At 43.6% G+C, this 12,113-nt stretch overlaps 1 protein-coding gene across 1 annotated transcript in view; it reads left to right on the top strand.

Annotated features, from left to right (window-relative positions):
* Nucleotides 1-12,113, top strand: part of tdrd7b (tudor domain containing 7 b) — a 49,549-nt gene that overhangs the window by 20,245 nt on the left and 17,191 nt on the right. Inside the window, exons 5-9 of the mRNA XM_084042651.1 lie at nucleotides 2,749-2,831; nucleotides 3,818-4,026; nucleotides 5,124-5,522; nucleotides 6,172-6,470; nucleotides 7,363-7,546. Coding sequence (XP_083898777.1) covers nucleotides 2,749-2,831; nucleotides 3,818-4,026; nucleotides 5,124-5,522; nucleotides 6,172-6,470; nucleotides 7,363-7,546 — 1,174 coding nt within the window. The remainder of the gene's footprint in view (nucleotides 1-2,748; nucleotides 2,832-3,817; nucleotides 4,027-5,123; nucleotides 5,523-6,171; nucleotides 6,471-7,362; nucleotides 7,547-12,113) is intronic.

The following is a 12,113-nucleotide window of genomic DNA, read 5'->3' on the forward strand; positions in this document are numbered from 1 at the left end:
TCTGAGGCTTGATTTAGGCTCAAACCTTTTGAAAAACGTTTGAGGGACATAAACAATATGATATCAAATATTATTATTATTTTTTAAATTCATGGTGTAGCTCCTTTAAGTAAAATTGTGTGGTATTTTTTTGTATTTTTTAGAAGTACTTCAGTATTTACAATGCTCAATACTTTTACTTCTACCCCACTACATCTCAGAGGGAAATATTGTACTTTTACTCCACTACAATTATATGAAAAATTCAGTGTAACGATAGTTCATGTAGACACGGAAGGCAGAATGTTTATATTCTTCATTCACACTCCCCGGACCCCTCCCCATTCGCTTATACAGCTGTACTCCTTTAAGTCAGTACGTTCAACCTCTTGTCATTCTCATTCGCTTCAAGCCAACTCACTCACGCCCTCATACCCACAGTGCAACACTGGCGGGCCATTTAAGCAGCTTCTGCTCTCTGTTCATTCTACATGCTTAGCTGTCATTGCAGGTTGTACAGCTGTAGGTTTTCAAATGCCCTCCACCTCCCCGGCCTCCTCCCTGTGGCATTTAGTTCATATTGTTAAAGGTTGATTCTGTGTTTGTACTGTGGTTCTCTGGATTTTACTATGATTCTGTGTATTATACTGTGGTTCTATGGATTGTATTATGATTCTGTGTTGTACTGTGGTTCTATGGATTGTACTATGATACATGGTAGTTTAATTAGGCATTGAAGGTTCAATGTTTATGTAAAACTGTATGCTATGCTCTGGGGGTTTTGTGATTGAAGATCTGTGACATTTTTGCACAGGGAATCTTTAATATCACAAGAGCAGAGTCACACCGCCAAACTTGAATGCAATATCATTGCATATATGGTAAATGGTTAATAAATAGTAAATGGATAATTAATGGTCTGGTTATTTCTGAGCTGAAGTGTCTAAATGAACTTTAGTTAGTTACTAAAGTTACTTTGTAGATTTTGATTATTATTATAAAACACACCACTTCAGCCCTATATGTGATTCAGCCATTTGAAAATAGTCGATCTACAAGCTCACAATGCGTCGCGATGCGATTTCGTACTTTTACTTTTACTCAACTCACATTTTAAACACGGCACTTCTACTCAAGTAACAGAGTATATCTACATCGCGGTATATCGATACTTTTACTCAAGTAAAAAACATGCGAGTACTTCTTCCATCACTGACTCTGTGTTATCCGGGAGTCTGTCCTCTCTATGAAAACACCTGACATCACTACTGTGTGTGTCACCCTTCTGTGGTCACCCACCAGTGTACCAGTGTGGGGGCTGTCCCCGCACGCTATGCAGCACAATGGGGCCGGCGGGGTGAGAAGGGCTGTGCCCGTTGGCCACGGGGACATTGAGCCCCTACACTGAGGCCGACGTGAGCCCCACTAATCCCCTGTCTATTCTCTGGTAGATTAACCCTGTAAGACCTGGACCGCCTCTGTGTCACTTTTTAATTTGAGCTAAAAAGCATTATTTTACACTTTGGCTATTCAAAAATAGCAGATATACAAGCTCATAGCGCGGCACCGAGTGCCACGCTACAAGCTTGTAGATCTGCTATTTTTGAAAAATCGTGAAAATGTGTACAAGTCTTTGAATATATATTGTTTAAAGCAAACATTTTTACCTCAAATCTTTGCTTCTGGGGGTCCCTGGAACAAAATATTTTGAGCTGGGGTCGGTGGCCAAATACATATAATTTTGGGGGTCCTTGACATGAAAAAGTTTGAGATTTAGGAGACATGTAGAATCGGCTTCAGGTCTCAATGGGTTAACGCTTCTAAACCAGCATGGCGTGAATCAGCATATCTCTCTATATCCCTCTGTGGCCCAGCACAGGCTGTGGCTGGTGCAAAGCTTTATCACCGCACGCACACGCACACGCACACGCACACGCACGTGTGTGTGTGTGTGTGTGTGTGTGTGTGTGTGTGTGTGTGTGTGTGTGTGTGTGTGTGTGTGTGTGTGTGTGTGTGTGTGTGTGTGTGTGTGTGTGTACATGCGTCCACGACCAAACCTCAGCCCAACAGTTTCCAGAAAACCCAACTTTTTAACGCTTATTATTCACACTGTTGAAAGCATGAAACCGTTCATTTGGTTTCATTGTGCATTTTAACTTGTTTTTTGTAATTTATTACTGTTTTATTGTTGTTTGTATTGCTTTTTTTGACAGATTTGAATCTTATGCTTCCACTGAGGTGAAAGAGGAGATAGGAGAGCAGGGGAGGAAATCGAGAGATTGGAAGGACAGTCATCTAGCACAGTGGTTCTCAACCTTTTCAGGCCGTGACCCCCCAAAATAACCATACTTGAACCGGGGACCCCCCACAATAATCATATTTGAACAATAGTCATATTTGAACTGGGGACCCCCCACCCTGACAAGCGCTTGGAATTGTAGGAGTTGAGGCATTACATTTAGTTTGACTCAGTTCCACAGATAAATATAGTGAAAATAGCAGGGCGTTGTGAGCTTGTAGATTGTCTATTTTCAATTACCACTGATCCAACAGGCGGTAGGGTGGTGCAGGAGAGAGATAAGGAGATGCTGGAGACAGAGAGATGGAGGCAAACCCTCCTCGAGTCGATCTATAGGAACACTATACGTGCGTGACCGGTGATAATGAAACATTATTGATCTCCAATGCAATGAAGAAAAATAAACAACTGTGTCAACAGTCACTTATTGGATTAATAACCAACCCTTTTTTTCTTGTTCTCCTGTGCAGGTCAGACAAGAGGATGACTCTACCGACACGCTTTCAGAAGGAGGTGCACGCTCACCTCTCCAGAAACACCCCACAGCCTGGCTGTAAGTAGGACAGTCTTCCATTTTCTAAGAAATATCATACAACTTTGTCATCAGTGTGGAAAATGATGGGAAAGTAAATCTTGCGGTCTGTTTTAGATGGTCAAGAGCCGTCAACTGGAAGTTGTTTGTAGGGATGAGCTTACATTTATGGTTGGAAAGGTTGAATAAGGGTTGCAGCTAGTGCAGGTCTATAATGAACTGTCTGGCTTTTAGACATTGTGTTAAATGTTCTAGTCCTTTGACATTTTGGCCCCCACAGACAGGAAGGACTATCCGGGAATGAATCTGCGTCATTTTATATTTCTTTGGCTATTAAAAAATAGCAGAGTGCCGCGCTATGAGCTTGTAGATCTGCTATTTTTTTAAGAATCATGAAAACTTGTGCAAATCTTCAAAAATTAACACATTAAATTAACACATTTAATTTGAGGGGCTTGGATCAGGCTGAACCCTGCCAAATTTGGAGTCATAGACGTCACAGTCTGGCCACAATCATGAAGTCCGAGATCCATATTGGATCCACTGTTCCCATGTGGAGTCCAAGATATATAATTAGTTTTACTAAAATATTTTATCCCACGATTTTGTTGCCAATTGGCAATTGCCTATGTAATCCTGGGCGCTACTCTCCCTCTGCCAGCCTAAGGAGAGCCCAGAACTGAGCTGATGCCTCCTTCAATGACAGGGGGGAGTTTCCCTGGTATGATGTAGCGCGTGGAAAGAATACGTTATTCCAACCAGTTCCTTTCCCCTCCATCAGGCACCCCGGATGACCAGGGGTCAGCCGGGGTGCTTGTATGGAGACCAGGATTACTGCATGTTTTTGTGAGGGTACCTACCCTAGTGGACAGGGGGAGAACATGCAAACTCCATACAAAAAATAATAATCTTAGCCCTGGTTCAGACACCCCCAGACTCGGGGACTAAAATCAAGCAGTGAATATTTGACCAGTAATAGCTACCTGCTTATGTCGGTTCTCTTTCAGTTCCCATGAACCTGAACGAGAGCCAAGGCTGTGGCAGAGGGAGGCCGTACAACCCACAGCAGGTGCAGGAGCGCATCAAGGAGATCCTGGGGAAGTACAGTAACGGCTTCTGGGTGTCCAAGCTGCCCCAGATCTACAGAGAGCTGTACAAACAGGACCTGCCCATCGAGGCCATCAAGGACCTGGAGACCTGGACACACGTGTGCACCGTACGTTCACCTTAATTCGCCTCTTCTCTACTTCAGCGGGTCCCCAGATGAGTAGCTTAATGTGCAACATTGTTTTCTCACTCAACAGTAATACAAACCATACATACAGTATAAGTACTGTATATACAGCAGGCGTTGGCAACCTTTTTGACATGAAGTGCCATGTTTTTATTTTCTTGATATTCAGCATGCCATATCAACTTTAAAGGTAGGGTAAGTGATTTGCAATTATTCAAATAATTGCAAAATGGGTCTATGTTCTGATAGTGCTCGTTACTATAGAGTGTCCTGTCCATATAAGGAGTCTCCATGTCTCTCCAGCTCTTTATAAAACAGAAAATGCATATTCGTTTCAGTTTCAGTTTCATTTCCAATTTTATCCAATCAGGATAGAGAACTCAATCAAGATATAGATTAAACAAGGGAAATTGGAAGTGATGACACTAAGAAATGAGCAGGCAAAATTGGAACTGGAACACTATAAAAATGAAGCTTAAAAATTGGTACTTTCTCCTGATTGGCTGAGATTTTGCCAGAAAATGTATTTTCTGTGAGACGGGGAGACTCCTGTTACTGAACAAACACTCTATAGCAATGATTACTATCAGAATATAGTGCTTTAACCTTTTAACAAAATACTTTTTGTTTTAACCCAAAAATATCACTTACCCTACCTTTAAGTTGAATTATGTCACCACATCAAAATGAAACATTTCCAATTGACCATAAATACTACTACTTTTTTTCTTATACAGACATATTTTCTTTGACATCAGGACATTGTAATGACAAATGTCTCATATCTCCCAGACTCTCCCTCCCCAGTCAAGAGTTCAGTTTGAATTAATGTAGAATTATGTGCAGGATTGACTACATTTTTTAAAATATTTTATATTTGGCTTAAGGAGCCAGGGATCCTTTAAAAAAAAAGACATGCAGTGGGAGTTGCTAATCTACTTAAAACTGTCCTAAGAGTTGAATGCCCTTTTCTATCTCTTATTTGATCATGACCCGGTGTGTAAAGACCTTAACCGGGGTCTCCTCCCCCAAGACGGGTAACCCCCATCATAACCTTGTCTCCTCTCTCCCCCCCTCAGGTAGAGAAACCGTGCAGCAGCAACCCCTCCGAGCTGCTGCTCTACCCCGCCAAGGAGCACGCCGCGCGGCCGCCCTCTGGCCCCACCGCGCCCGCCCTTCTCCCCTCGCCCGGCCCCTCTGCCCCCTCGCCGTCCCCCGCCCCGCAGAGAGCCCCCACCACCCCACCGCCCCGCACAGGCTCCCACCCTCCTCCTCCTCCTTCTTCTCGCTCCCTGCTGGCCTCCTCCGGCTCCCCCGGCTCCTCCTCCTCCCCCTCCCCCTCCTCCTCCCCCAGCCCCCCGTCCTCCCCCGCCACCCTCTGCCCGGAGCTGAGGCAGAGGCTGGAGGAGCTGCTGGTGAAGTACTCCAACGGCCTGTGGGCGCACGCGCTGCCCAAGCTCTTCCAGGACACCTACAAGGTCAGTTGCGAAACTTTGAGCTTTTTTTTTTTTTTAAGTGTTCAAAAAGTCTCAAAAAGTTTACAAAAGCACACACATTTTTTTAAAAGTTCAGTACTCGTAAAGAAATGAAAACATTCTTTTTAGATTTAGTTGTAGTTTCAAAACTATTCACTCAATCTTATTAACCAATATATCATTATTTTGCTTTGATTCCCTGCTTACATATGACATGAAATAATTAAAATGAAAAAATGCTAGATGACTCAACGCCAGCCAAATTTGGTCATATATTTGAATCTCTTCGCTAGCTAGCTTGCCCTCGATGCAAGGCCGTTTTTTTGCTATCCATAGCTAGTTTTTGAAATCTTAAACATTTTTGAAAGTTTGTGACAAGCCCAAAATGCGGATGGCTAGGTTGAAAGTGGTTAAGACAATAGGAAAAAAATACACGATTATCAATATTGCTTTATTTATCCCATTAAAACCGGTAAAGTATCTTGTGTAATTTTAGATTTTTGCGTTGGCTATTCAAAATAATTGCAGATATAGCTCACTGTGAGCTTGTACATCTGCTATTTTTGAACAGTTTTGAAAAATCTTGAAAGTGTTTGAACGAACTACTGATTTAGAAGGCATTTGTAGAATCATTTTGCATGTTTTTTATCAGACCAAACTGCCGGGGCACGTCCTGGAGAACCTCCAGCTCCTGTCCGACATCTGCACCATCGACTACCCCATGCCGGACAACCCCAAGAGGGCCATCCTGTACAAGAGGACCGCGGGCACAGAGGACGACAACTGCAACAACAGCGGCGGCGGGGGGCTCAGCGAGGAGGAGCTGAGGGCCAGGCGGGAGCTGGGCAGGAGGCTCAGCAACCAGGCCGTGCCTCCTCTGCAGATCCCCAGGGAGGAGTACCCCTCTGTGCTGGTGGTGGAGGCCGCCAACACCAACGGAGTCATACTCAGGTGTGTGTGTGTGTGCTTGTATTCATATTTTTTTTTATTTGATTTTTTTTCCTCGCTTTCTTGCTTTTTTTGCCAGTGAGGAGCCCCCACTGGGAGAACGTAGAGCCTTCGTGTCCTACTCCTCCCGCTATCCAATCAAAGACTCAGAGCACCTGCTGCGCTGCTTGATTTTTGCCGTATCCAACATAATGATAATAATAATAATAATAAACTTTATTTGTATAGCACCTTTCATGACATGATATGCAGATCAAAGTGATTTACAGAGCAAGAATAAAGCACAAGTGCTTGAAAAAGTACAAATGATTAACAATAAATCAAAAAAGAAAAGCAAAAACATAAAACAACATTAAAAACATAGCAAAAAAGGCAGTGAATCAGGCAAAACAGTGAGGACATGAATAACAACAGCAAGAGTGAAGAAATTGAGCTGTGCTTTAAGCTGTGTTTACATGGCAGCCATGTAAACACACGCACAATGTCATTTACAGCTAAACATTGCTCGCAAGAAGTTTTTTTTTTAAACATTCAAAGTGAGAAATAGGCAATGCAGCAACCAAAAATGGCGAGGCGACACGTTGCACTGGTCACACCTGGCATAAATGAATGGACTGCTTTCATTACCGTAAGCAATTAAATCCTTAGTTTTGTTGTTACTTTTGGGTCAATTTGTTAATTTCTTTATTAAGTCGCCGTGTAATAAGTGGGATAATTGACGCCGAGCCGGTCATTGTTGAGAAATAAGCCCCTTCACGGTGATTTGGTCTTTTATTTCTCAACAATGACCGGCTTGCTGTCAATTATCCCTTGCATATCACATACACAGACAGACCTTATTACAATAGTTCCATTCTCTCTCTCTCTCTCTCTCTCTTGTCTATCCGTGTCTCAGGTACATCGGGGAGGAATACTCGCAGGCCCAGGAGAAAATGGAGGACGAGATGAGGGAGTTCTACAGCAAGGACCACAGCAGCCCTGCCAGCCTGTCGTCAGGCCAGCTGGCTGCCGTCCGGGCAGAGGAGGAAGACGAGATACTGAGGGCACAGGTCTGCGAGGTCCTGGCAGACAAGGTCAAGGTGAGGCCGGGGGTCAGAGGAGGGGCGGAGGTGAAAACAAGAGCGTCGGCCCTTTAATAGCTGATAACTCATGCCTGTCAACCGAAAAAGTTATTCTTTTTTTATTTTATGATATTTTTGGGGCTTTTCTGCCTTTATTCAGAGTTTATTCAGTCATAGAGTGACAGGAAACAGGGAGAGAGAGAGACAGGGAGTGACACGTTGCAAAGGTCGCCAGGCTCGGAAATCGAACCTGCGACTCGCTGTCAGGCTGTATTAAAGCCTACAGTATCTATGTGGTATGCGCCTTAACCACTATAGGCCATCGGCGCGCTAAACGGAAAGTTATTTTACAGGTTAGGCAGAAGCCCTAAACTCCCCCTAAAACCAAATAGGCCATTATTTGTCCAAAAAGCTCGAAAGAAACTGCTAGAATTTCTAATTGAGTCATAAAATAGTCACATATATGAATACATTCTCACACCCAGGTCATACTACGGCAGGGTTCCCCAATAGGTGGCCCACGGGCCATTTGCGGCCCGCGAGGGGCAACTGTCCGGCCCGCACCAACCCCTGTCACTTGGCTAGTGAAAGTTGCAGGTATGGTGTGTGTGATAGGAAATGTGAGCTTACCATAATCACAGTAATCCTTAATCATACTCCATCATATTCAAGGGCTTTTGGAGAGAAATGACAGACTCCAGTCACTTTTAGAGCACTGCAGAGGTGTGTGCGTGTGTGTGTGTGTGTGTGTGTGTGTGTGTGTGTGTGTGTGTGTGTGTGTGTGTGTGTGTGTGTGTGTGCGTGTGCGCGCGCGCACGTCCAGCTGATGCTCGTTGACACTCGTTAATTTTATACTGGAAGATAATTGAGGTGATGGGCTGAAACTTTATCTCAGTAAATGACATGGAACTCCATATTTGGGCATGGCTGACATCATAGTGACAACATGAGCTTTGAATCAGCTCAGCTTAAAACCAGACTGCACATTGTGAATGACACACATGGAGAGAGACATTGGGAAGGCCTTCATCACCAACAAGAGGAACTATTAGCAGAGATCCATACACTTGATATTCAGCTGGTAATTGCCCTGTAACCAATCCTCGATCCTAAGGTCACAGATCATTAATTACATTCATGGACCATTACAGCCCATGCATAGCAGCAGCTTTGACCATGACCCAACCGTTCCCGACAACGAGCCAGCTGCAGGGAAACTCGGAAAAAGAAAGACCTTACAGTAGTCAACAGCCTACCAAGACTTTAACGCAATTGGAAGTAAAGAGACATCATCTGACTTACAGAGGAAAGAAAACTCACATCTGTAAACAATGTGGCAAGAGTTTCAGTCACTTAGGTAACCTGAAGACACACCACCGTATCCACACTGGAGAAAAACCTTTCCACTGTCAATGGTGTAACAAGAGTTTCAGTCGGTTAGGGACCAGTCGAAATGTACAGAAGGGGGGGTATGGAGGAAATATATGTGCCCTAATTTAAAATGCCACGACCCTCCCTCTGAATGGGAAAAAAAATCAATGACCCTCCCCAAGTGATTAAAAAAAAAAACGAATGACCCTCCCCTAAAAATATCAATGACATTTACCTCAGTAAAATGATGTCTATTATACATTAATCTTATTCATAACCTTTACTTCGAGTAAATAAATTGACCGCAAGAAGTAACGTTGCTTCGCGGAAAATCATTAACTGTAGTGGGATTCGATCCCACAGATTACGGGACGCACAGATTCAGAGTCCGACGATTTACACATAAGCTACCCGTGCTGATGGAAGGATGAAGTTGTCAGAAAGACTTGACTTTAGCACCGCCCGTCTGGGCATGGAAGTGACTATGTTCTTCAAAGTAGCGCTGCTTGAGACGCATCATAAGGGGTGCAATGCTCACTAGACGGCCTATTTGACCAGGAGCACGCGCAGGCACACGCATAGATTTAAAACTACTTTAAATTCACACTTCAACAAAGTTTACAAAGGCTCCCGACTCACGCCAGGTACATTAACATAGGAATTAGCCTATATGCATATCAAGTGTCCATTGTGTTGTTAAGCGACGTGCGCGTCACATTATTAAAATACAGTGCAAGCACTTCCCAAATGAGCATAGCAACACTGCGCATCATCAATAGAGAACACTTGCTGTATTAAAAACAAATATGAAAGGCAAGCGCGGTATAATGAGAGGCAGGTGCCTGGAGTGCACAATCTGCACATGTGATGTGTACAGAGACGTGCAGAGAGATTTGGAGAGGCAGGGGCTGGAATTTCAAAAGGGCACCTACAGTATTGCTGGCGCCGAAATGTCAGCTTCAAAGCCCGTACTTCTCCAAACATGTACAAATGCTAAATATAAGGTGCTTACCCGCTTTCTCCAAATGTTAACTCGGTGTCCGTTGTGTTTGTGTAATGTTTAAGTCCATATTTTCCCATGAAGAAGTGTTTTATTCCCGTTTGTTGCCGAACGCCATTTCCCCCCTCGTTTACTTCCTGTTTACATTGAGTGTAATTCTGGATTTCACCAGATGCGCCCCGTCACCAGTACCACCGCCCATTGGGAACCTCCGATAGAATTGGCCACAGACGGGATTAAAACACTTATTTATTGAAAGATATGGACTAATACATTGCACAAACACGCCTTACACCGAGTTAACATTTGGGGCAAGCGGGTATTGCACCTTATATTTATCATTTGTACATGTTTGGAGAAGTACGGTCTTTGAAGCTGACATTTCACAGCAATCTGGGGGGTGGTAGGTAGATAAGACTCGTAGAGATACAACATGTTAAAGTCGATGAAATACATCTACGAGAGATTTTATCTAAGGCTATATCAGATAAAGAGCGAGAGAGAGAGAGAGGATATGAACAGTATAATTATTTTTCGTCCACAAATACCTACTGAAGGCTATCTGTCTCAAATTAAGACGGATCACTGATTGTCTGCGCTTCTCTGTGCGCGTCTGCTGCTCTTGTTGAATGGACAATGGACATGTGAGTGCGTGCGCCCGGCAGGGTTATAGGTTTCGGTTGGACACTTCGTTGCGCGCTGTATCGTGTACCGAAAATAGCCGATCTACAAGGTCACAATGCGTCGCGCTGGGACGTGTTGTGAGCTTGTAGATCGGCTATGATTATGTGCGTGACACAGCGCTCAATTAGTAAACTCAAACTTTACTGGAGATGCGCGTTTAGAGAGTTAGGGCAATGTTCTTAGCCTTGAATGCTGCCTTGGAGGAGGGCATTTGCGTTTTTTTCACCATTTATTTTTCACCATAATAAATGCTGCATTCATGGTCTGGAGAGGGCACCTTTTGGGAAGTACCATTGGGGGGAAAACGGAGGGGTAGTGTTGATCACAGTTCTCCTGAATTCAGAAAAACTGTAGTAAAAAACAATATATAAAAACCCGGACTATTTTATCAATTTAAAAATGCATGACCCTCCCTTGGACTCAAAGTAAAATTAGTTGACCCTCCCTCGGACTAAATTTAAAATGGCATGACCCTCCCCCATTTTCCTCCATACCCCCCCTTTCCTAAATTTCGACTCGTCCCTTAGGTAGTTTGAACAAACACCTGATTATTCACACTGGAGAAAAAGCTTTCTATTGTAAACAGTGTGACAAGAGTTTCAGTCTGTTAGGTAACCTGAAGAGACACCAGCTTATCCACACTGGAGAAAAACCTTTCCGCTGTGACCAGTGTGACAAGAGTTACAATCAAGTATATGGCCTGAAAATTCACCAGCGTATCCACACGGTAGAAAAACCTTTCCATTGTAAACAATGCGACAAGAGTTTCCGTTTGTTAGAGAAGACCTGAAGAGACACCAGCGTATTCACACTGGAGAAAAACCTTTCTACTGTAAACAATGCGACAAGAGTTTCCGTTTGTTAGAGGACCTGAAGAGACACCAGCGTATTCACACTGGAGAAAAACCTTTCTACTGTAAACAATGCGACAAGAGTTTCAGTTTGTTAAGTCAACTGAAGAAACACCAGCGTATTCACACTGGAGAAAAACCTTTCTACTGTAAACAATGCGACAAGAGTTTCCGTTTGTTAGAGGACCTGAAGAGACACCAGCGTATTCACACTGGAGAAAAACCTTTCTACTGTAAACAGTGTAACAAGAGTTTCACTGAGTTAGGTACTCTAAAAAGACACCAGAGTGTCCACACGGGAGAAAAACCTTTCCACTGTAAAGAGTGTGACAAGAGTTTCCGTTTGTTAGATGTCCTGAAGACACACCAGCGTATCCACACTGGAGAAAAACCTTTCTACTGTAAACAGTGTAAGAAGAGTTTCAGTCGGTTAAATCACCTGAAAATACACAAGTGTGTCCACACAGTGGACTTGGGTGTTGGAGGTGCATCATTGCTCCATATTTTTTATGTTTAACCATTAACCGTTAGTGTTAACCGGTTAATTTTTTATCCCACGATTTTGTAACCCCATTTTTTTTTACACCCAGTGCCAATTGTCTATGTAATCCTGGGCACTACCTTCCCTCTGCCAACCTAGGGAGGCCAGGGCCGAGCTCATGCCTCCTTCAATGCATGA

The sequence above is a fragment of the Gymnoscopelus microlampas genome (genome assembly GCF_963454915.1).
Source record: "Gymnoscopelus microlampas genome assembly, chromosome: 19".
In the NCBI taxonomy this organism is placed as follows: domain Eukaryota; kingdom Metazoa; phylum Chordata; class Actinopteri; order Myctophiformes; family Myctophidae; genus Gymnoscopelus; species Gymnoscopelus microlampas.